Source organism: Somniosus microcephalus, unplaced genomic scaffold (genome assembly GCF_052327205.1).
Source record: "Somniosus microcephalus isolate GS21.2 unplaced genomic scaffold, FLI_Smic_1.0 scaffold208, whole genome shotgun sequence".
NCBI lineage: Eukaryota > Metazoa > Chordata > Chondrichthyes > Squaliformes > Somniosidae > Somniosus > Somniosus microcephalus.
This window is the reverse complement of record NW_028225395.1, coordinates 397,536-424,504: the sequence shown is the minus strand read 5'-3', so window position 1 is coordinate 424,504 and position 26,969 is coordinate 397,536. Positions and strand designations below refer to the sequence as shown.

Genomic DNA, 26,969 nt, shown 5'->3' with positions numbered 1-26,969 from the left:
TGAAGTCTATCACTATCCTCCTCACTGTTCACTTTACTTCCAAGTTTTACGTCATCTGCAAATTTTGAAATTCTGCCCTGTACACCCAAGTCCAAGTCATTAACATATATATATCAAGAAAAGCAGTGGTCCTAGTACCGACTCCTGGGGAACACCGCAGTGTACCTTCCTCCAGTCTTAAAAACAACCGTTCACCACTGCTCTCTGTTTTCTGTCACTTTGCCAATTTTGTATCCATGCTGCCACTGTTCCTTTCATTCCATGGCCTTCAATTTTGCTGGCAAGCCTATTATGTGGCACTTGTCGAAAGCCTTTTGGAAATCCATGTACACCACGTTAACCGCATTGCCCTCATCAACCCTCTCTGTTACCTCATCAAAAAACTCAATCAGAATCAGAGCGGCCGGGCCCGGCGGACGTGCGGCCAGGGCCCCGGCACCAGGAAACCCAGGGTGCAGTGCCTCCCCCATCCGAGCCGTCGCTTCCCGGTTTCTTCAGCCAGTTCCACTGAGTCCGACTCGGGAAAAGGACAGGAGCCAGGCTCCCAGAATGGCCCGCGGCCCCGGGGAGCATGCGCACTCTCAGCAGGGAAATCAGCGCATTGGATAGAGCGGTTTCTGGGGTGCGGGGAATTGTGGGTGCTGCGGCCGCCATTAGTCAGCGGCTGTGGGGAAGAGTTTTATTGCAGGCTGACGGAAGGTAGGTCCCTGGCCGCCTGTGTAGGTCTTTTTGTTGCTTCAGTTTGAGCTGGAGTGGAGATGGGGGAGAAGCTGCTGGGTTTAACCCCCAGTACTTCTGAGTCCAGGAGGACCCAACAATTTCCAATGTGAGACTGTCAAGGGAGGTGGATTCTGGGGGAGATTAGGTTGTTAGACACTGTCCCTACAATGTAAAAGAGTATTGTTTTAGGAACAAGTATTTCTGTACAGGCTTTTAATCCAGTTTACATCTGCAGATTTGTTTTAATTCATTCTTGGGATGTAGGCGTCGATCGCAAGACCAGAATATATTGCCAATCCCCATCTTCCCGTTGAGACGGTGATGGTGGGCCGCCTTCTTGAACTGCTGCAGTCCGTGTGGTGAAGGTACTCCCACAATGCTGTTGTGTAAGGAGTTCCAGGATTTTCACCCAGTGATGATGTAGCAATGGCGATATATGTCCAAGTCAGAATGGTTTGTGACTGGGAGAACTTGGAGGTGATGGTGCTCCCAGGCACCTTCTGCCTTTGTCCTTCTAGGTGCTGGAGGTTGCGGGTTTTGGAGGTTCTGTCAAAGTTCTGGTCGAGTTGCAGATGTATGAAGTCCATCTCCTTCACCCCCTCCCACTCCCACCTCTCTCTCTCTCTATCTCTCCTCCCATAGGGGCCAGAGGCCCAGACCAGGTGGCAGATTCCCTTCACTGAGGGACATTAGTGAACCAGTGGGATTTTATGACAATCCGGCAGCTTTCATGGTCACATTTTTCTAATGCCGGCCCCACAAATAACCAGATTCATTGAGCTCAATTTCACAACCTGCCTCTTTAGTGGGTTCTCTCTCACGCTCCCTGTTTTAAATTCATTTTACAGGGTATTAGAAGGGGAGGATTTGCAGATGGGAAACTCAAACCACACATCACGTCAAGATCTGACAGTCACTCGATTCATCAGGAACTGAATATCATCGGCCTTTGAATATGGAAGCAAAAAGCACCGTTCACACCGGGGAGAAGCCGTTCACCTGCTCTGAGTGTGGGAAGAGATTCACTCAGTCATCCACCCTGCTGACACACCAGCGAGTTCACTCTGGGGAGAGGCCGTTCACCTGCTCCGTGTGTGGGAAGGGATTCACTAATTCATCCCACCTGCTGAATCACCAGTGAGTTCACACTGATGAGAGACCTTTTAACTGCTCGGACTGTGGGAAGTGCTTTAAAAGTTCCAGGGAAATGATACGCCATCAACGTTTTCACACTGGGGAGAGACCGTTCAGGTGCTCGCACTGTGGGACTGGGTTCAGGCGGACATCTGAGCTCACTGTACACCAGCGCACTCACACTGGGGAGAGACCGTTCACCTGCTCCGTGTGTGGGAAGGGATTCACTCGCTCATCCACCCTGCTTACACACCAGCGAGTTCACTCTGATGAGAGACCTTTTAAATGCTCGGACTGTGGGAAGTGCTTTAAAGGTTCCGGGGAACTAATACACCATCAACGTGTTCACACTGATGAGAGACCGTTCAGGTGCTCTCACTGCGGGACTGGGTTCAGGCAGTCATCTGACCTCACTGTCCACCAGCGCACTCACACTGGGGAGAGACCATTCACCTGCTCCGTGTGTGGGAAGGGATTCACTAATTCATCCAACCTGCTGACACACCGGCGAGTTCACTCTGAGAGACCTTTTAACTGCCCGGACTGTGGGAAGTGCTTTAAAAGTTCCGGGGAAATGATACACCATCAACGTGTTCACACTGACGAGAGACCGTTCAGGTGCTCTCACTGCAGGACTGGGTTTAGGCAGTCATCTGACCTCACTGTACACCTGCGCAGTCACAGTGGGGAGAGGCCATTCACCTGCCCTGAGCGTGGGAAGGGATTCACTCAGTCATCCCACCTGCTGAGACACCAGCGAGTTCACACTGGGGAGAGGCCGTTCACCTGCCCTGAGTGTGGGAAGGGATTCACTCAGTCATCCAACCTGCTGACACACCAGCGAGTTCACACTGGGGAGAGGCCTGAGGAAATGTGAATAAAATGGACGATGAATTGGCTTACAAAAATGGCTTCGCACAAGGAAAGTCTAGATTAGATTAAAGAGCAGCCCCAGCTTTGCAAAGTGCAAAGCTAGCAGAAAAGAGAGACACCTGCCCCAGCCTGCGGCCAAGTGTTAACGAGCAATAAAGGTCACTGAAAAGGCTTAACTGCTAGCTAGAAGATGATTGACTAGCTATTGTGCGGTGCCCAATCACGATCCGCTACTTCAGGAAGGCATATGCAGCAGTGAGACAAGTCAGGACTTGCCCGCCAGACTGAAGACCAGATCATGGCCAAACTGAAAGGGCTTAAGTGATCCCCATTGGAGAACGCTTGTTGCCAGGGAAATGATGTAATGACCCTTGTCCCACCGTATAAAAGGGGCTTCCCTACCGGTATTCGCTCTTAGCCAGAAGACGTGTGGATCATCAAGAGAGTCAGACACCTCCCGGGGACGTAAATGCTGGCAACACGTGCCTAACCCGGTGTGACTCTCGGGACACGAATGTACTGCAAAAGACCTCAGTATACCGTGTGACCACTGTGAACAGTTGGAAGTAATAAAATGTTGTTTTAACTCTCCGAAACCTCGAGCCTGAAATCATTCTTCGTACTACGGAACTCAAGACGAGGACCAGGAAAACCCGGTTCTAACAACTTGGCGTAGTCGGCAGGATCGCAAGACATCAAGAAAGGGGAAAAAGGTAAGCACTATAATTTATTGTGCCCTTTTTGCACCCTGTCTCTGTGATCTTTATTGAACGAACCAACCGGGTAGCGTACCCTCTGGCTGGCGGTTAACGAAGCACAGTGCCCCATTGCTAGCACGTGACAGAGTCCGGGACTCTGATCTATCAATAAACTTATTCGTTAAGTCTACGACCTGTGGCAACATGACAGAACCAAGTAAAAAACCAACGACGGAAGAAGGAGGCAGAGCCCCTCCCGAAACCACGTTAGAAGAAATAGTAATCCAACTTAAACAGTATATAGAAAGTACATTCGATGTCCCACAACATGAATATAATATCGAACAAAAATTTGGTGCCTCAAAAGGACAATGGTCCCTTGATGATATAAAAAGAGCATGGGGCAAGACCACCCGTATGAAAGGAGGGAAAAGAAAAACGGGCTGGGTATTGGCCACCTTGAAACAGTGTAGGCAGAGAGGAGAAATAACTCGGAAGGCGGCAGAGGCCAAAGAGAAAGAACAAAAAACAGCTCTCCGTGAACAAATAACAAAATACAAAACCGAGTTAGAGAAACACCAGAAATGCCTTGAAAAAGCAAACGAAAGAGCAGAAAAGTGGAAGGCAAAAATCAAGAAGGAAAGGGAGGCACACAGGGAAAGCCCAAAAGTGGTGACGATTACCCCGATGCCCTTGTACCCTACCTATCCTGCAGCGCCCCCTACAGCCCCTCCGACATATGAACAGCCCACGCCCCAACCCCGATCAAACGAAGCCCATATTGCTAAAATAAATACCCCTCTTACGGACTCATCAGACGAAGAAGATATAACCGAGGAACCACCCCCACGCCTTGCCCCCATCAGGTTACAAAAACATGAAGTAGGCGGCTGAAATCTCCGAATTTATACCTACTACCCGGCCAACCCAAAAGATATAGATCAATGGGCAACTGATATGCCGCACCCAAAGAAAAGCGGAGTAAAAGCCTGGCAGTTCTTGGAACGAAAAAGAACAATCTATAACCTGCACCCATTTGATGGATGCCAGGTTATAGCAGTAGCAGTTAGCGCAAGAGAGTCGGCCGCCCTGACAGCAATAGTAAATATGGCCGTCACCAGACGAGCAAACGCCCTACTTAACGCAGCCAGACAAGCACACCAAGCGGCATTAGCGGCGCATCAAGCAGCCAACCCACCTCCAGCTGCCGGAGCCCAACCCCCCGCCGTACCACCTCCAGCTCCACCAGTCCTAATAGTCCCCCCTGACCTAGCTATGATAGAAGCAGAAGCCGATAGGACAGAAGGGTGGACGGCCATTAGAAATTGGCTACAGGAAAGGGGCCCGACCAATCCAGACTGGTCCAAAATAGCCTCCTGTGTCCAAAAAGAAAAAGAAGACCCCAATGACTTCGCCGTTCATTTCGCTAACCAGTGGGTAGAGTACTCTGGCATGGGACAGAATACCAAAGCAGAGGTGGATGCCTGCACCCATGAACCATTGAAAAACGCATTTATGAATGGTTTGAGACCTGACCTGGCAAAATTGGTCAAATTAACAATGGCAAACTGGAAAACAAACGCAGTTTCTTTTGCGAACCTGACCCAACAAGCCGTAACCCAGGATAGAGAACACTGTGCCAATCTCCGAGTCATGAAACTAAACCCCCCGGAGCGAGCAAGCTCTGCACACCCTTCGGGAAACCTAGATAAGAAACCAGGCACTTGCTACAAATGTGGGAAAGAGGGACACTGGGCTAGAACATGCCGAGTGGGCAACAGGGGTAGAGGAAGAAGCAATAACGGAGGAAGAGGTGGGGGAGGACAATGGCAAGGACAGGCAGTCCCAGATAATCAACCCGGCACAAATCCGTGGCAGACCCTGGGTGCCGCCGGCCTGTATGACACCCAGACAATTACCCCCTCCCCACCGACCCTTAGCCCTGGAGAGATGGCGATGGTAGAAATGTACCGGAACTCAAACTCCACCAGAAGGGAAACCTTCGATAGCATGGCCTGACAGCAAGCAAAAAACCAATAGACCCCACCAACGAACCCCCGAAGGTAGAGGTACCTTGGCAACTGAGAGCTTTAATCACCCAAGCCAGGGACGGCCTCTATATGACTTTGTTGGTGGGAAAAACAGATAACTCACCCCCACTGAAAGTAGACTGCCTATTGGACACAGGAGCAGAATTGACAGTCTTCCCCACACAATATGCCCAAGACTGCCTGCTAGATGGGAAAACTGAGAAAGCCTTAGGGGCCAGTGGAGAAGACATCATCTTACATAGAACCCACAAAATGACCTTGTGTTTCGGCCCCCATGAAACAAGGGAACACATATGGATTGGACCCGTCACCACCCCCAATCATTGGGACAAGTGGAAAGAGCAAACAGGACAATTAAACAACGGCTCACTAAGTATCACTCTGAAGGAGTGCCATGGCCTCAGGCCCTACCCCTTGTCCTATGTAGTATTCGAGCCACCCCGAAAAGGACCACTGGACTCAGTCCCTATGAGGTCGTTACCGGTAGACCAATGTTGCTACCCGGAACAATAGATCTATGTAGGGCTGACATTCATCTTCTAAGTGACACAGTACTAAAGTATTGTAAAGATCTAACAGATGCTGTCAGTTTTGCTTCCCAACAGGTCAGCGCAGCTTGGCAAGAACCCCCACCGGGAGGACACAGTTTAGTCCCCGGGCTACAAGTTTGGGTAAAGAAAATAAAGCCAGCCCCCCTGGAAGACAAGTGGGAAGGTCCGTATGTCATCCTGTTGACCACAGGACCACGGCTGTGAAAGAACAAGGAAAAAAAGCTTGGATACACGCGACACACGTGAAAAGAGATACGACAGGAGCCCCAACAGAAGAATAAATTGGACTTATTGTGTACCATGATTCCCATCAGCATAATTATTATTTTTGTAAATATTATCAAATGTTGTATAAGTCGTGCAGGAGCTACTATACTCCCTCGCCTCTCCCGAATTAGGGTAGAAGTAGACTCAGCAGAGGAGGGGAAACCCCCAGAGGAAGCCTGTTCGGTCCTACACAGTTATCTGTAAACTCGAAATTAAAACCCATTTGTTTGTGTTCATGGCCAGAACACAAACAAAACGGAGCCACGGGGTATGGTCTTGATAAAGTGCACTATCAGGAGGATACCTTGTATATGATGATTCTTGGAGATTGTACAAAGAATCAAAGGGAAGAATGTGGAAATGTGAATAAAATGGACGATGAATTGGCTTACAAAAATGGCTTCGCACAAGGAAAGTCTAGATTAGATTAAAGAGCAGCCCCAGCTTTGCAAAGTGCAAAGCTAGCAGAAAAGAGAGACACCTGCCCCAGCCTGCGGCCAAGTGTTAACGAGCAATAAAGGTCACTGAAAGGGCTTAACTGCTAGCTAGAAGATGATTGACTAGCTATTGTGCGGTGCCCAATCACGATCCGGTACTTCAGGAAGGCATATGCAGCAGTGAGACAAGTCAGGACTTGCCCGCCAGACTGAAGACCAGATCATGGCCAAACTGAAAGGGCTTAAGTGATCCCCATTGGAGAACACTTGTTGCCAGGGAAGTGATGTAATGACCCTTGTCCCACTCTATAAAAGGGGCTTCCCTACCGGTATTTGCTTTTTAGCCAGAAGACGTGTGGATCATCAAGAGAGTCAGACACCTCCCGGGGACGTAAATGCTGGCAACACGTGCCTAACCCGGTGTGACTCTCGGGACACGAATGTACTGTAAAAGACCTCAGTATACTGTGTGACCACTGCGAACAGTTGGAAGTAATAAAATGTTGTTTTAACTCTCCGAACCCTCGAGCCTGAAATCATTCTTCATACTACGGAACTCAAGACGAGGACCAGGAAAACCCGGTTCTAACAGTACCATCTCCTTAGTGATTTTAATCGTGTTTAGCTTCTCCCCCCCTAGAGCCCACTGTTTGTCCAGTGTTGGGATATTTTTAGTGTCCTCTACTGTAAAGACTGATACAAAATATTTGTTCAGTGTTTTTGCCATCTCCATGTTCCCCACCACTAATTTACCAGTCTCGTCCTCTAAGGGACCAACATTCACTTTAGCCACCTTTTTTCTTTTTATATAACTGTAGAAACTCTTGCTATCTGTTTTTATATTTTTTGCTAGTTTACTTTCATAATCTATCTTCCCTTTCTTAATTAATCTTTCAGTTATTCTTTGCTGGCTTTTAAATGCTTCCCAATCTTCTATCCTCCCACTAGATTTGGCTACTTTATATGCCCTTGTTTTCAGTCGGATACTATCCTTTATTACTTTACTAAGCCACGGATGGCTGTCTTTTCTTTTACGCCCCTTTTTCCTCAGTGGAATATATTTTTCTTGAAAGTTGTGAAATATCTCCTTGAATGTACACCACTGCTCATGTACCGTCTTACACCTTAATCTATTTTCCCAGTCCACTTAATCAACTCTGCTCTCATACCTTCATAGTCTCCTTTATTTAAGCTTAGTACGCTGGTTTCAGATCCAGCTCTCTCACCCTCCAACTGAATTTGGAATTCAACCATGTTATGGTCACTCATTCCAAGGGGATCCTTTACTAGGACATTTTTTATTAATCCTGTCTCATTACACAGGACCAGATCTAAGATTGCCTGTCCCCTGGTTGGTTCTGTAACATACTGCTCAAGGAACCCGTCCCTAATGCACTCTATGAACTCTTCCTCAAGGCTGCCCTGCCCAATTTGATTTGTCCAGTCAATATGAAAGTTAAAATCTCCAATAATTATAGCTGTTCCCTTATTACAAGCCCCAACTATTTCCTGATTTATACTCCGACCAATAGAGTTGCAACTGTTAGGTGGCCTATAGACTACGCCCACTAGTGACTTTTTCCCCTTATTATTCCTTATTTCCACCCAAACCGTTTCACTATCCTGATCCTTTGACCCAATATCATTTCTCACTATTGCAGTGATTCCATCCTTTATTAACACAGCCACCCCACCTCCTTTTCCTTCCTGTCTGTCCTTCCTAATAGTCAAATACCCCTGGATGTTTAATTCCCAGTCATGGTCACCCTGCAGCCATGTCTCCGTAATGGCCAACAGATCATACCTATGTGCAGTTATTTGTACCGTCAACTCGTCTGTTTTGTTACGAATGCTGCGTGTATTCAGATAAAGAACTTTTAAATATGTTTTGTTACAATTTATTCCTGCTTTTACCCCCTTTATTACTTTACCTTTATATATTCTGTCCCTTCCTGACATGCTCTGGTTTTTAATTCCCCCACTGCTACCTTGCTCTATTGCCTTCTCCGCTGACATTTTTATTTTTCGCTCTCTTGAAACCTCCCCCCCCACTAATTAGTTTAAAGCCCTCTCTACAGCCCTAGTTATTCGATTCGCCAGGATTCTAGTCCCAGCACTGGACAAGTGAAGCCCGTCCCAACGGAACAGCTCTCTCCTGTCCCAGTACTGGTGCCAGTGTCCCAAGAAGCAAAACCCATTTCTCCCACACCAGTCTTTGAGCCACGCATTTAACTCTCTGATATTATTTACCCCAGCCAAATTTGCTCGTGAGGGCAGGTAGAGCACGGGTTAGATACAGAGTAAAGCTCCCTCTACACTGTCCCATCAAACACTCCCAGGGCAGGTACAGCACGGGTTAGATACAGAGTAAAGCTCCCTCTACACTGTCCCATCAAACACACCCAGGGCAGGTACAGCACGGGTTAGATACAGAGTAAAGCTCCCTCTACACTGTCCCATCAAACACACCCAGGGCAGGTACAGCACGGGTTAGATACAGAGTGTCAGCCATGTCTCAGGCAGTAGCACTCTCTCCTCTGAGTCAGAAGGTTGTGGGTTGAAGTCCCACTCCAGAGACTGGAGTCTAAAACTCTGTGCTGCCCCTCCAGTGCAGTGCTGAGGGAGTAAAGCCCAGTGCAGAGTAAAGTTCCCTCTGCACTGCTCCACTAACAGGCCTGAGCCCCAAACTCACAAGAGCGCCCTCTGCTGCATTCCACTTGTCTCAGCAACGGGAGAAGCAGGCGGCGGAAGTCCCGCCCCTCGGACACCCCGATTGGTTGGAGGACCCGCCGCCACCGCAGTCCTCCAAGCTCCGCCCGCTCTCTCCCTATTGGTCGGAGCTCCCGTCAGTCACCGCCGTGGAGTTGATGACGTGCCCCAGTCCGGCTCCCTGCAGAAGACAAGGGGCTGCGGCCGCTCAATCCGCTCCGCTCGGTGCCGGGAGGGCGCTGGGACGGTCCGGTTTGTATTTTCTTTTTATTTATCTCCCCGCCCGCGCTTCTCGCCACTATATATAAAAAAAACCTCATAAAACTCACTTTCCGCCGGTGATCCGGAGTTTCGCGGTTGCCCGGGCCGACCCAGAATGCGAGGCCCTGCGCAGGCGCGGGTAGCGGCTCATCCACAGCAGCGGGGCCCGGCGGCGCATGCGGAGTAGGGGGAGGGGCCTGTTCAGAGCCTGCGCTCACCTTGGAGCGGAGCATGCGGAGTAGGGGGCGAGGCCTGTTCAGAGCCCGTGCTCACCTCGGAGCAGCGCATGCAGAGTAGGGGGAGGGGGCGAGGCCTGTTCAGAGCCCACGCTCACCTTGGAGCGGCGCATGCGGAGTAGGGGGAGGGAGCGGGGCCTGTTCAGAGCCCGCGCTCCCCTTGGAGCGGAGCATGTGGAGTAGCCTGTTCAGAGCCCGCGCTCACCTTGGAGCGGAGCATGTGGAGTAGGGGGAGGGGGCGGGGCCTGTTCAGAGCCCGTGCTCACCTTGGAGCGGAGCATGTGGAGTAGGGGGAGGGGGCGGGGCCTGTTCAGAGCCCGCGCTCACCTTGGAGCGGCGCATGTGGAGTAGGGGGAGGGGGCGGGGCCTGTTCAGAGCCCGCGCTCACCTTGGAGCGGAGCATGTGGAGTAGGGGGCGAGGCCTGTTCAGAGCCCGCGCTCACCTTGGAGCGGAGCATGTGGAGTAGGGGGAGGGGGCGGGGCCTGTTCAGAGTCAGAGCCCGCGCTCACCTTGGAGCGGAGCATGCGGAGTAAGGGGAGGGGGCGGGGCCTGTTCAGAGCCCGCGCTCACCTTGGAGCGGAGCATGTGGAGTAGGGGGAGGGGGCGGGGCCTGTTCAGAACCCGCGCTCACCTTGGAGCGGAGCATGTGGAGTAGGGGGAGGGGCCTGTTCAGAGCCCACGCTCACCTTGGAGCGGAGCATGTGGAGTAGGGGGAGGGGGCGGGGCCTGTTCAGAGCCCACGCTCACCTTGGAGCGGAGCATGCAGAGTAGGGGGAGGGGCCTGTTCAGAGCCCACGCTCACCCTGGAGAGGCGCATGTGGAGTAGGGGGAGGGGGCGGGGCCTGTTCAGAGCCCGTGCTCACCTTGGAGCGGAGCATGTGGAGTAGGGGGAGGGGGCGGGGCCTGTTCAGAGCCCACGCTCACCTTGGAGCGGTGCATGCGGAGTAGGGGGAGGGGGCGGGGCCTGTTCAGAGCCCACGCTCACCTTGGAGCGGTGCATGCGGAGTAGGGGGAGGGGGCGGGGCCTGTTCAGAGCCCGCGCTCACCTTGGAGCGGAGCATGCGGAGTAGGGGGAGGGGGCGGGGCCTGTTCAGAGCCCGCGCTCACCTTGGAGCGGAGCATGTGGAGTAGGGGGAGGGGGCGGGGCCTGTTCAGAGCTCACCTCCAACAATGAGAACAACAACAACTTGTATTTCTATAGCGCCTTTAACGTAGGAACACGTCCCACGGCGCTGCACAGGAGTATTGTAAGACATTGAAAAATGTGACCCCGAGCCACATAAGGGGAAATTAGGGCAGATGGCCAACAGCTTGGTCACAGAGGTGGGTTTTGATCAGCCATGATCTCATTGAATGGCGGAGCAGGCTCGAGGGGCCGAATGGCCCACTCCTGCTCCTACTGTCTATGAAAGAGAGGCGGAGAGGTTCAGGGAGGGAATTCCAGAGCTTAGGGCCGAGGCAACAGAAGACACGGCCACTGATGGTGTAGCGATTATAATCAGGGATGCTCAAGAGGGCAGAATTGGAGGAGCGCAGATGTCTCGGGGGGGGGGGGAGGAGGTTGTTTTCTTTGGAACCGAGGAGGCTGAGGGGAGACCTGATTGAGGTGTATAAAATTCTGAGGGGGCCGAGATAGGAAGGACCTATTTCCCTTGGCTGAGGGGTCCACAACCACGGGGCACAGATTTAAAGTAATTGGTCGGAGGTTTAGAGGGGAGTTGAGGAGAAATGTTTTCACCCAGTGGGTGGTGGGGGTCTGGAACTCACTGCCTGACAGGGTGGTAGAGGCAGAAACTCTCATCACATTTTAAAAGGTACTTGGATGTGCACCTGAAGTGCCGTAACCTACAAGGCTACGGACCAAGTGCTGGAAAGTGGGATTGGTGTGGATAGCATTTAATCGGCCGGCACGGACAAGATGGGCCGAATGGCCTCCTTCTGTGCCGTAATTTTTCTGTGATTCTATCGCCGGGGGGCGGTGGTTGTGAGGCTGAAGGGAATAACTAAGATAGGGAGGGGCGAGGCCATGGAGGAATTTGAAAACAAGGATGAGAATTTTGAAATCCAGGCATTAATTTACCTGGTCAGGCAGCCTTTGCCACTGCACTGTGACCAATTCCAATCAGCGGTTTTGAATCGCTTAAACCCCCCCCCCCACCCGCCTCCAGTTCTGACTGGAGGAACTTATAATTAATGATATATTAAAAACGGACAAATAGTCTGAATGCAAGAAAGTCAAATTTTATTAAAACTAAAGAAACTACACCACACGATCAAAGTAATCACGGTAAAATTGCTTAACGGGAAGGCAGACGGCAAAAACGAGGGATAAATGGCTACAATGTTAACCTTACAATCTTAGCAACATTTCCCTTAAATTACCACCCCTTTACTTCTCACTAGATTGTCTTGCTGGTGGGTCAAAACCTTGCTCACCTGCAGTCCAAAGAGTAAAAGAGACAAAAAAGGGGGCAGAAGACTTCCTGGGCTTAATCTTTATACCCTGGGAGTCCCTACTGTTTTTGCGCCGAAAAAGTCCGTGCGCAATTTCGTGCCGAAAAGTCTGAATACACAAGAGAAAGGCTTTTAACTTCCTCCATTCATACATGGAGACATCACGTAGTAGAGTCAATTTCAGTGAATGGATGTGTGTTAACAACCCATTGTGCTTGCTGTCCGATGATTGGCTGATTCAAATGGGCTACTCCCCAGTGTAAACAAGCAGCTTGTAGGTTACCGGACCCGCCCAATACCACAGGGTGACTGACAGCTCGGGCTCCATTCAAACTTACTACAGGGCAGTGCTGAGCTTTTCATATGCTAACAGCCTGTCTGTCCTTTTCTGCTGCCTTTTAAAATTCTGTTTCCATGAGGTCTGTTCAGCCATTTTTATGCCCTGGGTAATTTAAACAGTCCAAAACTCAAGAGTACATCTTTTAATAAAATGTACAATCTGAAAGTGTGCGATTTTCACAAAGTTCTTTGATTCCAGTGTCCAAGTGCTGCCGAGCTTACGAGCTTTTTAACGCAGCCTTTTGCGGTTCTGGGTATGTTTTAAAACATTGTCCAACCCAGAGACAATTTAAATCACACAAGTCTTCGTTCACGATGTGGATTAATATTTCCCAATCTTCGGGGGCTGAGGCGATTTTGCGACCCCGACAGTGGTGGGTGAACAACTAGAGACCATTGTCAAGGACAAAATTAATTCTCACTTGGAGAAGCATGGATTAATAAGGGGCAGCCAGTATGGATTTGTTAAAGGTAAATCGTGTCTGATTAACCTGATTGAGTTCTCTGATGAAGTAACAGAGGGTTGATGAAGGTAGTGCAGCAGATGTTGTATATATGGACTTTCAAAAGGCATTTGATAAAATACCACAAGAGACTTACTCTGAAAATAGAAGCAGAGGGAATTAAAGGGCTGATGGTAATTTGGGTACATAATTGGCTAAGGGAGAGGAGGCAGTGAGCAGTGCTGAGGGATGTTTTTCTGACTGGAGGGAAGTATGCAGTGGGCTCCCCCAGGGGTCGGGATTAGGACCATTGCTTTTCTTGTTATATATAACTGACCTGGACTTGGGTATAGGTGAACAATTTCAAAGTTTACGGATGATACTATTTACTATGTTGCCAAGTTTTGTGAGTGTAGTAGTAGCAGACTTCAGAAGGACAGAGACAGACTGTGAAATGAGCAGGCACAAGGCAGATGACATTAAATGAGGATAAGTGTGAAGTGATGCACTTTGGGAGAAACAACAGGGAGAGGCCGTATAATCTAAATGGGACTAGTTTGAGGGGGTGCAAGAGCAGAGGGACCTGGGGGTCCATATTCACAAGTCTTTGAAAGTGCCACGGCAAGTTGGTGAGGCGCTTCAGAAAGCATATGGGATACTTGGCTTTGTAAATAGTGCCATTGAATACAAAAACATGGAAGTTACACTAAACCTTTACAAATCACTAGTTAGGAACATAGGACAGAAGGAGGCCATTCAGCCCCTCGAGCCTGTTCCACCATTCAATGAGATCATGGCTGATCTGTGACCTAACTCCATACACCCGCCTTTGGCCCATATCCCTTAATACCTTTGGTTAACAAAAACCTATCAATCTCAGATTGAAAATTAACAATTGATCGAGCATCAATTGCTGTTTGTGGAAGAGAGTTCCAAACTTCTACCACCCTTTGTGTGTAGAAGTGTTTCCTAATTTCACTCCTGAAAGGCCTGGCTCTATTTTTAGACTCTGCCCCCAGTCCTAGAATCCCCAACCAGTGGAAATAGTTTCTCTCTATCTACCCTATCTGTTCCCCTTAATATCCTGAAAACTTCGATCAGATCACCCCTTAACTTTCTAAATTCCAGGGAATACAACCCTAGTTTGTGTAATCTCTCCTCGTAACTTAACCCTTGAAGTCCAGGTATCATTCTGGTAAACCTACGCTGCACTCCCTCCAAGGCCAATATATCCTTCCTAAGGTGTGGTGCCCAGAACTGCTCACAGTGCTCCAGGTGTGGTCTAACCAGGGTTTTGTACAGCTGCAGGGTTTTGGCCTCAGCTGGAGTCTTGTGTACAGTTCTGGGCACCACACTTTAGGAAGGATGTCAAGGCCTTGGAGAGGGTGCAGAGGAGGTTGACCAGGATGGTACCAGGGATGAGGGACTTCAGTTATGTGGAGAGACTGGAGAAGCTGGGATTGTTCCCCTTAGAGCAGAGAAGGTTAAGAGACCTAATAGAGGTGTTCAAAATGATGAGGGGTTTTGATCGAGCAAGTAGAGAGAAACTGTTCACTCTGGCAAGTGGGTCGGTAACCAAAGGTCACAGATTTAAAAGAGTTACTAAAAGAACTATAGGTCATAGAGTCATAGAGTTTTACAGCACAGAAAGAGGCCCTTCGGCCCATCGTGTCTGCGCCGCCCATCCATCCCTGTCCAGTCTAATCCCATTTTCCAGCATTTGGTCCATAGCCTTGTATGCAATGGCATTTCAAGTGCTCATCCAAATGCTTCTTGAATGTTGTGAGGGTTCCTGCCTCTACCACCCTTTCAGGCAGTGAGTTCCACATTCCAACCACCCTCTGGGTGAAAAAGTTCCTCCTCAAATCCCCTCTAAATCTCCTGCCCCTTACCCTGAATCTATGCCCCCTTGTTATTGACCCCCCTACTAAGGGGAAAAGTTCCTCTTTGTCTACCCTATCTATGCCCCTCATCATTTTGTACACCTCAATCAGGTCCCCCCTCAGCCTTCTTTGCTCCAAGGAAAACAACCCCAGCCTGTTTAGTCTTTCTTCATAGCTGAGGCGCTCCATCCCAGGTAACATCCTGGTGAATCTTCTCTGCACCCTCTCCAAGGCAATCACATCCTTCCTATAGTGAGGCGACCAGAACTGCACACAGTACTCCAGCTGTGGCCTCACCAGCGTTTTGTACAGCTCCATCATAACCTCCCTGCTCTTATATTCTATGCCTCGGCTAATGAAGGCAAGTATCCCCTATGCCTTTTTAACCACCTTATCTACCTGTTCCGCTGCCTTCAGGGATCTATGTACATGTACACCAAGGTCCCTCTGACCCTCTGTACTTCCTAGGGTCCTACCACTCATTGTGTATTCCCTTGCCTTATTTGTCCGTCCAAAATGCATCACCTCGCACTTTTCAGGGTTAAATTCCATTTGCCACTTTTTCGCCCATCTGACCAACCCATTTATATCGTCCTGTAGCCTGAGGCTTTCCTCCTCGCAATTTACCACCCCACCAATTTTCGTGTCATCTGCGAACTTACTGATCATACCTTTCACATTCTCATCCAAATCATTTATGTAGATCACAAACAATAAGGGACCCAGCACCGATCCCTGAGGTACCCCACTGGACACAGGCTTCCAGTCACAAAAGCAACCTTCGACCATCACCCTCTGCCTCCTGCCACTCAGCCAGTTTAGGATCCAACGCGCCAAGGCACCCTGGATCCCATGGGCTCTTACCTTCTTGACCAGTCTCCTATGCAGGACTTTGTTAATGAGTGAAATGAGGAGAATTGTTTTCATACAGAGGGTTGTTAAGATGTGGAATGCACCATCTGAAAGGATGCTGGAATCAGGTTCCACAGGAATTTTCAAACAGTAATTGGATGACTCCTTGAAGAGGACTAGTTTGCAGAGTTCTGGGGATAAAGCTGGGGTTTGGGACTAAATTGGACAGCTCTTTCAAAGACACGATGGGCCGAATCACCTCCTTCTGTGCTGTTAGATTCTATGATCAGTGTGAAGTCGCTGGTGTCTCTTCAACTCCCCGGAGCTTTTAAAGCTCTTCCCACAGTCAAAACATTTAAAGGGCCTCTCGTCAGTGTGAACTCGCTGATGTGTCAGCAGGTTGGATGACAGAGTAAATCCCTTCCCACACACGGAGCAGGTGAACGGTCTCTCCCCAGTGTGAACTCGCTGATGTGTCAGCAGGTTGGATGACAGAGTAAATCCCTTTCCACACACGGAGCAGGTGAACAGACTGTCCTTGGTGTGACTGTGCCGTTGAACTTCCAATCCTGACGTGGAACTGAAGCCCTTCCCGCCGTCCCCACCTTTACCCGGTTTCTCCCCGGTGTGACAGTGCACGTGTCTCACCAGGTCAGGCGATCGGCTGAATCCGCGTCCACACACTGAACACGTGTGCAGTTTGTCTGCATTGCGATCCCTACTCTCTCCTTCCATGTGCAAAGGCCGATGATGTTCAGGTCCTGATGAATCCAGCGACTCTGTCGGATCTTGACGTGATGTTTGGTCTGAGCTTCCCGCCTGTAACTGCTCCACTTCTATAACCCTGTAAATTGAGATCAGAAAAGGATCAGAGGCAAACTGTTGTTTAATTTTCCCCTTTCCGAACCTAGGGGCAGTGAAGCTGATTTTCAGGCCCCAGCTGCTGCACAGGTTGGTTGAAAGGATCAGCAGTAATGGTGGCTGTAATACCCACAAGGCCCCGGCTCTGCAGAAAGTGCTCTGTTGACTGAGTCCCGCGCATGTGCTCATGGCCCCCGCGCTCTCCCTCCTGCTCTACAATCGCCCGTCCCGATCGGTCCGCAACACGCATGCTCAGCACACAAAACCCTGCGGTTGGAACATCGGGCGTGCCTGCGGAGCCGCAACATCTGGTACGCGTGAGCGGCTCAGGTGGGGGCGAGTCGGTGTTTCGCCTCAGCCACAGGGAGGTGCGTATGCGCAGGACGACCCAACATTCTTCCCGTCAGCAATCACTCCCTCGTTTCTTTAATAAAAACAGAAAATGATGGAAATACTCAGCAGGTCAGGCAGCATCTTTGGAGAGAGAAACAGAGTTAACGTTTCAGGTCGATGACCTTTCGTCAGAACTGCTTGCTCTTTAGTGTCAGCCAGTGGCTCAGTGGGCAGCACTCTCGCCTCTGAGTCAGAAAGTTGTGGGTTCATAGTCCCACTCCAGAGACTTGAGCACAAAAATCCAGGCTGACACTCCAGTGCAGTGCTGAGGGAGTGCGGCACTGTCAGAGATGCCGTCTTTCAGATGAGATGTTAAATTGAGGCCCTGTTTGCTCTCTCAGGTGGATGTAAAAGATCCCATGGCATTATTTCAGGAAAGACTTGCATTTGTATAGTGCCACCAGATATCCTAAAGTGCTTTACAGCCAATGAAGTACTACAATGAAGTAGTCACTGTTGTAATGTGGGAAAGAGCAGGGGAATTATCCCCAGTGTCCGAGCCAATGTTTATCCCTCAATCAACATAAAAAATGATAGATTATCTGGTCATTATCACATTGCTGTTTGTGGGATCTTGCTGTGCGCTAACTGACTGCCGCATTTCCTACATTACAACAGTGACTACACTTCAAAAGTACTTCATTGGCTGTAAAGCACTTTGGGACGTCCGGTGGTGGTGAAAGGCGCTATATAAATGCAAGTCTTTCTTTCTTCACTGGTCTCACCAGCGACCTCTTCTGGCGGTTGGTGGATGGACAGCCGAGAGCCCGCGCATGCGCACACGGTACGGCGGTTTGGGCCGAGTCCGGCACAGCGACCCCGCCCGGTCACCAAGGGTAATGTCCGCGCATGCACAGAGGAGACCAACCCCCCTCCCCCACTGGGAGCTGCGCCTGCGCACTCGGATCCTGCCGGACGGAGTCGGCGCGGGGCCATTCCGGGGAAAGGCCTTGGTGTCGGTTCCAGAGTCGCGATCGGTGACGCGAAGTGAGTTTTCTCCGCTCCGATTGGGTGGAGAATGGCGCGGGGTGGATCGGGAGAGAATCGAGAGAAATAGAAAAACCTCAGAGTCCGCGAGGCCCCGGACCGAGCGGCGGCACTTGGACGGTGCACGTGATCTCCTCGGGGACACGTCACCCGGGCCCGCGGCCTGATTGACGGCAGCTTCCTACCAATAGGGAGCGGGCGGGGCGGGGCTGGAGGAGCGAGCCGGCGGCGGGTCCTCCAACCAATCGGAGAGCCCGAGGGGCGGGACTAGCAGCACCCAGTGGGCGGGACTGGAGGAGCGAGCCGGCGGCGGGTCCTCCAACCAATCGGGGAGCCCGAGGGGCGGGACTAGCGGCACCCAGTGGGCGGGGCTGGAGGGGCGAGCCGGCGGCGGGTCCTCCAACCAATCGGAGAGTCCGAGGGGCGGGACTTGCGCCGGCTGAGTGGGACAGAGGAGGCTGAAGGGAGATTTAATTTAAATGAATTTAATTTCCCGCCTGCTCCAACCGCCCACCCTGCAACGTCACGACGTCGCCGGCGTGCGCCGACTGACACTGAGCTCTCCACCAATGAGCGAGGGAAGGCGGAGCCTGGAGGACCGACCGAAGGGCTTTGGTCCTCCAACCAATCGCGGTGAAGGAGGAGGCGGGGCCTGGGATCGGCCCGCCGCCATTTTGTAAAGCGGCCTGGTCAGGATCTGTGAGCCTGGGAAAGTTTATTTTTAATGTTCCTTTCACATTTTACAGCTCAAACTAATTGAATATGGAATTCAACCATGTTATGGTCACTCATTCCAAGGGGATCCTTTACTAGGACATTTTTAATTAATCCTGTCTCGTTACACAGGACCAGATCGAAGGTTGCTTGCCCCCTGGTCGGTTCAGTTACATACTGCTCAAGAAACCCATCCCTAATACACTCAATGAAGTCATCCTCAAGGCAGCCCTGCCCAATTTGATTTGTCCAATTAATATGATAGTTAAAATCCCCCATAATTATAGATGTTCCCTTATTACAAGCCTCAACTATTTCCTGATTGATACTCCGTCCAACAGAGTTGCCACTGTTCGGAGGCCTATAGACTACGCCCACTAGTGTTTTTTCCTCTTATTATTCCTTACCTCCACCCAAACTGTTTCATTATCCTGATCTTTTGACCCAATATAATTTCTCTGTATTACAGTGATTCCTTCCTTTATTAACATAGCCACCCCACCTCCCCTTCCTTCCTGCCTGTCCTTCCTGATCGTTAAATAACCTGGTATGTTTAATTCCCAGGCACTGTCACCCTGCAGCCATGTTTCTGTAATGGCCACAAGATCATACCCATATGTAGATATTTGTGCCATTAACTCATCTATTTTCTTACGAATGCTACGTGCATTCAGATAGAGGACTTTCAAAGATGTTTTGTGACACTTAGTTCCTGCTTTTGCCCTTTTTATTACTTTACCTTTTACTCCATACCTTCTGCCCCTTCCTGACACGCTCTGGTTTTTAATTTCCCCACTGCTACCTAAGTCTATGACCTTCTCTGTTGTCATTTTTATTATTTGCTCTCTAGGAACCTCCCCCCCCCACTAGTTAGATTAAAGCCCTCTCTACAGCCCTAGTTATATGATCCGCCAGGACTCTAGTCCCAGCACTGGCCAAATGAAGCCCATCCCAACGGAACAGCTCCCTCCTGCCCCAGTACTGGTGCCAGTGTCCCAGGAAGCAAAACCCATTTCTCCCACACCAGTCTTTGAGCCACGCATTTAACTCTCTAATTTTATTTGTCCTAGCCAAATTCGCTCGTGGCTCAGGTAATTATTACCCTTGTGGTTCTGCTTTTTAATTTGGCCCCTAGCTGCTCAAACTCCCTCAGCAGAACCTCCTTCCTTGTCCTATCTATGTCGTTGGTACCAACATGGACCACGACAACTGGATCCTCCCCCTCCCACTCCAAGTTTCTCTCCAATCCAGAGGAGATGTCCTTAACCCTGGCACTGGGCAGGCAAACACAGCCTTCGGGACTCTCGCTCGCGGCTGCAAAGAACTCTATCTATCTCCCTAATGATACTATCCCCCACCACTACAACATTTCTTTTAACTCCCCCCACTTGAATGGCCCCCTGCTCCACGGTGCTGTGGTCAGGTTGCTCATCCTCCCTGCAGTCCCTGTTCCCCGACATCTCTGGGAGGTTATTTGTGTCCTCCTTTGTGAAGACAGAAGCAAAATATGTATTTAGTTGGTCTGCCATTTCTTTGTTCCCCATTATAAATTCCCCTGATTCTGACTGCAAGGGACCTACTCTTGGCTTCACCAATCTTTTTCTCTTCACATATCTATAAAAGCTTTTACAGTCAGTTTTTATGTTCCCTGAAAGCTTACTCTCATACTCTATTTTCCCCCTCTTAATTAATCCCTTTGTCCTCCTTTGTTGAATCCTAAATTGCTCCCAATCCTCAGGATTATTGTTTTTTCTGGCCAATTAAAATGTCTCTCCTTGGATCTTATGCTATCCCTAATTTCCCTTGTTAGCCACGGTTGAGTCACCTTTTTTGTTTTATTTTTATGCCAAACTAGGATGAACAAATTCTGTAGTTCATCCATTCGGTCTTTGAATGTTTGCCATTGCCTATCCACCGTCAACCCTTTGAGTGACATTCCCCAATCAATCCTACACAACTCATGCCTCAGACCATCGTAGTTTCCTTTATTTAAATTGAGGACCCTAGTCTCTGAGTCAACTACTTAATTCTCCATCTTAATGAAGAATTCAATCATATTATGATCACTCCGACCCAAGGGGCCTCATACAACAAGATTGCTAATTAATCCTTTCTCGTTACATAATACCCAGTCTAAGATGGCCTGATCTCTGGTTGGTTCCTCGACATATTGGTCCAGGAAACCATCCCGTAAACACGCCAGGAATTCCTCCTCCACAGTAGAGGACATGAGAGGGGGGGAGGGAGTCCCTTTAAATGTGGAGGAGGTGGGTGTCCCTTTAAATGTGGAGGGGGTGGGTGTCCCTTTAAATGTGAAGGGGGTGGGTGTCCCTTTAAATGTGAAGGGGGTGGGTGTCCCTTTAATTGTGAAGGGGGTGGGTGTCCCTTTAAATGTGGAGAGGCGGGGCCGCGCATGCTCATTCGGCCCCTCCACAACACCAGGCTGCCAGTGCGCCTGTGCGGGGTCTCCGGGGAGCAGACGGAAGCCCGGGCCCGGGGAAGAGGCGGAATCAGCGGCCGAGGTAAAGTCAAGTGTTGGGGAATCGATTTAAATCGAGGTGAGGGGGGAGCGGAGAGCGAGATTATAAAGTAAAAGACGAGAAAATCCAAACCTGAGAGGCGGGCGGGCGGGACCTCCGTGGACGCTGGACGGAACGAATTGAGCCGCGCGGGGTGGCAGAGTGAGCCGGACCAATGTGATTCTGACTGACGGGAGCTCTGACCAATAGGAAGAGGGCTGAGGTGGGAGGACTGAACTGGGCGGCCTGGTCCTCCAACCAATGGCGGCGCGGCAAGGGGGCGGGGCCTCCTCTCCAGCTCAGGTGCGCTGGGGCCGATGGTGACGCGCTGTCCCCAGGTGAGAGCAGCTCAGGCAGCACAGAGCTGGGGCTGGAATCTGGGAGAGGGGCCGCAGGCAGCAGGCCTGGCAAAGGGGCAGAAGCTTTACAATACAAGCTTCTTTCAAATGCAAAATTGTTTCGTACAGACAGCCTTGGTCACTCTGCAGAAAATAACTGTTTAACAATTCATCATAACTCCCCTGCTTTAGGAGAGGCGTAGAGTGCAAAAGCAAGGAAGTTATCATGAAACTGTGTAAAAGACTGGAGTCAGCTGTGGCTCAGTGGATAGCAGAGTCAGAAGGTTGTGGGTTCAAATCCCGCTCCAGGGACTTGAGCATATAAAGCGAGGCTGACACTCCAGTACGGTGCTGAGGAAGCGCCGCACTGTCGGAGGGGCAGTGCTGAGGGAGTGCTGCACTGTCGGAGGGGCAGTACTGAGGGAGCGCCGCACTGTCGGAGGGGCAGTACTGAGGGAGCGCCGCACTGTCGGAGGGGCAGTGCTGAGGGAGCGCCGCTCTGTCGGAGGGGCAGTACTGAGGGAGCGCCGCACTGTCGGAGGGGCAGTACTGAGGGAGCGCCGCACTGTCGGAGGGGCAGTGCTGAGGGAGTGCCGCACTGTCGGAGGGACAGTACTAAGGGAGCGCCGCATTGTCGGAGGGACAGTGCTGAGGGAGCGCCGCACTGTCGGAGGGACAGTGCTGAGGGAGCGCCGCACTGTCGGAGGGACAGTGCTGAGGGAGCGCCGCACTGTCGGAGGGACAGTGCTGAGGGAGCGCCGCACTGTCGGAGGGGCAGTACTGAGGGAGCGCCGCGCCATCGGAGGGGCAGTACTGCGGAAGCGCCGCACTGTCGGAGGGACAGTGCCACGGGAGAGCTGCATTGTCGGAGGGGCAGTGCCACGGGAGAGCCGCATTGTCGGAGGGGCAGTAATGAAGGGGCGCTGCAGTGTCGGAGGTGCCGTCCGAAGGGTGAGACGTTAAACCGAGGCCCCCGCCTGCCCCCTCAGGTGGACGTAAAAGATCCCGTGGTGCTATTTCGAAGAAGTTATCCCCGGTGTTTTGAGCCCAATATTTATCCCTCAATCAACACGACGAAAAAACAGATTATCTGGCCATTATCACATTGCTGTTTGTGGGAGCTTGCTGTGCGCAAATTGGCTGCAGCGTTTCCCACATTACAACAGTACACTTCAAAAGTACTTCATTGGCTGTAAAGCGCTTTGGGACGTCCGGTGGTCGTGAAAGGCAGTTAAGAAGGCAAATGGTATGCTGGCCTTCATTACAAGAGGATTTGAGTACAGGAGTAAAGAAGTCTTACTCCAATTATATCTTCTTCTTTCTTCTTAGGCAGTCCCCCGGAACCGAGGATGACTTGCTTCCACATTAAAAATGAGTTCTCAGGTGTAAGGGGAAACCGGGAGAGCTTCTTCTCCCCGAGACAGACCCTCTGATATAAAGGGTCGACTGGATCCATGTTTATCTGTAATTTAAACAGAGGTCTGGTCGTCTTCCGAGCTCTTTCCCCTAGAGGAGAGGGTAGAATGGGGGTCTTTAGTGTTAAATGGTTTCACCTGGGTCCATTGCTTCCATCACATACCCATCGGTTCCTGTAGACAAACACACGTATCACTTGTCATTAATACAGTACATGGCCCCATCCAACGGCCCCCATTCCCTTTCTTCCGATAACTTGCGTCATTGCTTGTTGACCTATTCTGGGCAACTCGTCTGGTTTAAGTCCAGCATTCTGCCTTTCTAGATCTTTAATCTGTTGTTGGTTCCTTACTTCTTTATTTAGGGCTTGTACCTCCTGATTTAGTTGTATTAAGTATCGCCTTAATCTATCTTGCACTGGTCCTGGTCTTAAACACATACTTTGGTTCTGTCTTCACAAAGGAGGACACAAATAACCTCCCAGAGATGTCGGGGAACATAGGGTCTGATGAAAGGGTGGAACTGAAAGAAATCAATATTGTTAGGGAAATGCTGTTAGGGAAATTGACGGGATTGAAGGCCGATAAATCCCCAGGGCCTGATAATCTACATCCTAGGGTACTTAAGGAAGTGGCCCCAGAAATAGTAGATGCATTGCTGGTCATCTTCCAAAATTCGATAGACTCTGGAACAGTTCCCATGGATTGGAGGGTAGCTAATGTTACCCCACAAAAAAGGTGGTAGAGAGAAAACGGGGAATTACAGACCAGTAAGCCTGACATCGGTAGTGGGGAAAATGCTAGAGTCCATTATAAAGGATGTAATGGCAGAGCACTTGGAAGCAAGTGACCGGATCGGACAAAGTCAACATGGATTTACAAAGGGTAAATCATGCTTGACTAATCTACTGGAATTTTTTGAGGATGTAACTGGTAAAATAGATAAGGGAGAACCAGTGGATGTGGTGTATCTGGACTTTCAGAAGGCTTTCGATAAGGTCCCGCATAAGAGATTAGCGTGTAAAGTTAAGGCACATGGGATTGGGGGCAAGGTACTGACTTGGATAGAGAACTGGTTGGCAGACAGGAAACAAAGAGTTGGAATAAACGGCTCTTTTTCCGAGTGGCAGGCAGTGACTAGTGGGGTACCGCAGGGATCAGTCCTTGGACCCCAGCTATTCACAATATATATTAATGATCTGGGCGAGGGAACTAGATGTAATATCTCCAAGTTTGCAGACGACACAAAGCTGGGTGGGCGTGTGTGCTGTGAGGAGGATGCCGAGAAACTCCAGTATGATTTGGACAGGTTGGGTGATTGGGCAGAAGCATGGCAGATGCAATATAACGTGGATAAATGTGAGGTTATCCACTTTGGTGTCAAAAACAGCAAGGCAGATTATTATCTGAATGGCAATAGATTGGGAGAAGGGGAAGTGCAACGAGACCTGGGCGTCCTTGTGCACCAGTCGCTGAAGGTAAGCATGCAGATGTAGCAGGCAGCTAAGAAGGCAAATGGTATGTTGGCCTTCATAGCGAGAGGGTTTGAGTACAGGAACAATGATGTCTTGCTGCAGTTGTACAGGGCCTTGGTGAGACCACATCTTGAGTATTGTGTGCAGTTTTGGTCGCCTTATCTGAGGAAGGATGATCTTGCCATGGAGGGAGTGCAGCAAAGATTCACCAGGCTGATACCTGGGATGGCAGGAATGACGTATGAGAAGAGATTGGGTCGATTGGGCTTATACTCACTGGAGTTTAGAAGAATGAGAGGGGATCTCATTGAAACTTATAAAATTCTAATAGGACTGGACAGACTGGATGCAGGGAGGATGTTCCCGATGGCGGGGGAGTCCAGAACCAGGGGTCACAGTCTAAGGATAAGGGGTAAACCATTTAGGACAAAGATGAGGAGGAACTTCTTCACCCAGAGAGTGGTGAACCTATGGAATTCTCTACCACAGAAGGCAGTGGAGGCCAATTCATTAAATATATTCAAGAAGGAGTTGGATATATTTCTTAAGGCTAAAGGGATCAAGGGATATGGGGAGAAGGCAGGGACAGGGTACTGAATTTGGATGATCAGCCATGATCTCATTGAATGGCGGAGCAGGCTCGAGGGGCCGAATGGCCTACTCCGGCTCCTATCTTCTATGTTTCTATGAACCCCAGGACCAGGCCCCTATGGGGAATAGGTATGCAGATCTAGCCGCAAAACTAGCTGCAGAAGAAATGCAACCAGAGGACGCGTTCAAAAACGAAATAAATATGGTCATGATAGTCAGTGGGGTACAGGAAGTGAATATAATGGAGCTACAAGAAAATACTAGTAAAGAGCAAAAGGAGAAATGGAGACAAGCTGGCGCACAATTACAAGATGGAATTTGGAAATGGGGCCCACGTAACCAGGTGGTGGCACCGGAATGTTGTAGACAACAACTGATGGCGCTATACCATGGTGTAACACATACTGGCAGAAGTAACATGTTGCACCTACTGACACAGTACTGGTGGTGGCCAAAGATAGGTCGGGAAGTAGTGAAATATTGCCACCGCTGTATAATATGCGCAAGAATAATGTAGGACAGAGATGTCGAGTTAGAGTAGCAAACCAACCCAGGCCCCAAGGACCCTGGGAAAACTTACAAATTGACTTCGCCGGCCCCTTAGCGCAGGACCGGGGGAAGAAATATTGCCTGGTAATAATTGACCAATTTACCAGCTGGGTGGAAGCCTTTGCCACCCGAGACTGCTCTGCACAAACAGTTGCACTAATATTGGCTACCGAGGTTATACCCCGTTGGGGAGTGCCTCTGCAAATTGACTCAGACAACGGCACTCATTTCACCAGCAAAATAATGAAAGAAATCTGTAAGCTGCTACATGTGACACAAAAATATCATGTACCATATCACCCCCAGAGCTCGGGGATGGTAGAAAGAATGAATAGGACACTGAAAAACGAGCTGACAAAAGTCATCCAAGAAACAGGGAAGGGATGGTCGGAATTATTACCCAGCATAGTAATGAGGCTGTGAGCCACCCCAGGACGAACGACCAGACTGACCCCCTATGAATTAATGACAGGACGAGCTAGGAGACTACCAGAGGATTTGGCTGGAGGGGTGGGAGACATAGAAACATAGAAGATAGGAGCAGGAGTAGGCCATTCAGCCCCTCGAGCCTGCTCCGCCATTCAATGAGATCATGGCTGATCATCGTATATCAAGGAGCGCAGAGATCGGGGAGGGTTGTGGGGCTGGAGGAGGTTACAGAGATAGGGAGAGACCAAGGGCCATGCAGGGATTTGGGAACAAGGATGAGATCACTGGACCGGGAGCCAATGTAGGTCAGCGAGCACAGGGTGAACGGGACTTGGTGCGAGTTAGGGTACGAACAGTCGAGTCTGGAGGTAACAAAGGTTTGGATGAGGGTTTCAGGCAGGAAACGTGGCAGTGAATTCACTCACACCAAGCTCACACAGATAGCAGTGTGATAATGACTGGATAAGCTGTATTGGTGATGTTGGGTGAGCGATAAACATTGGCCTCAGGACACAGGGAGAACTCCCCCTGCCCTTTTTAGTTTTTTAACTGTTATTCAAGTTTCCCTCCCTCTATTGTGAAGGGCGGGTATCCGCTGGGATACAGTCCCAGTGTCACTGGTTGCCTTCTAGTGCCCCTCCGAGTGGCCAATGTGTGAGGGGGTGCAGTGACTGTTGGCAGCCTATTCAACCTTGGGGGGGCATCACAGACAAAATCAAGCCCCCTTTGCAGACTCGGCCTTTGCTGCCGGGGTGACTGGACAGTGATCAGTAGCAGGAGCCCAGGGCA

At 50.2% G+C, this 26,969-nt stretch overlaps 1 protein-coding gene across 1 annotated transcript; it reads left to right on the top strand.

Moving 5' to 3' along the window:
- Window positions 1-1,585: 1,585 nt before the first annotated feature.
- Window positions 1,586-7,248, top strand: LOC147082060 (uncharacterized). The gene is made up of 2 exons (XM_085980496.1): window positions 1,586-3,440; window positions 6,082-7,248. The coding sequence occupies exon 1, from the start codon at window positions 1,928-1,930 to the stop codon at window positions 2,729-2,731; it is 804 nt and encodes a 267-aa protein (XP_085836622.1). The 5' UTR covers window positions 1,586-1,927; the 3' UTR covers window positions 2,732-3,440; window positions 6,082-7,248.
- The last annotated feature ends 19,721 nt before the right edge of the window (window positions 7,249-26,969 follow it).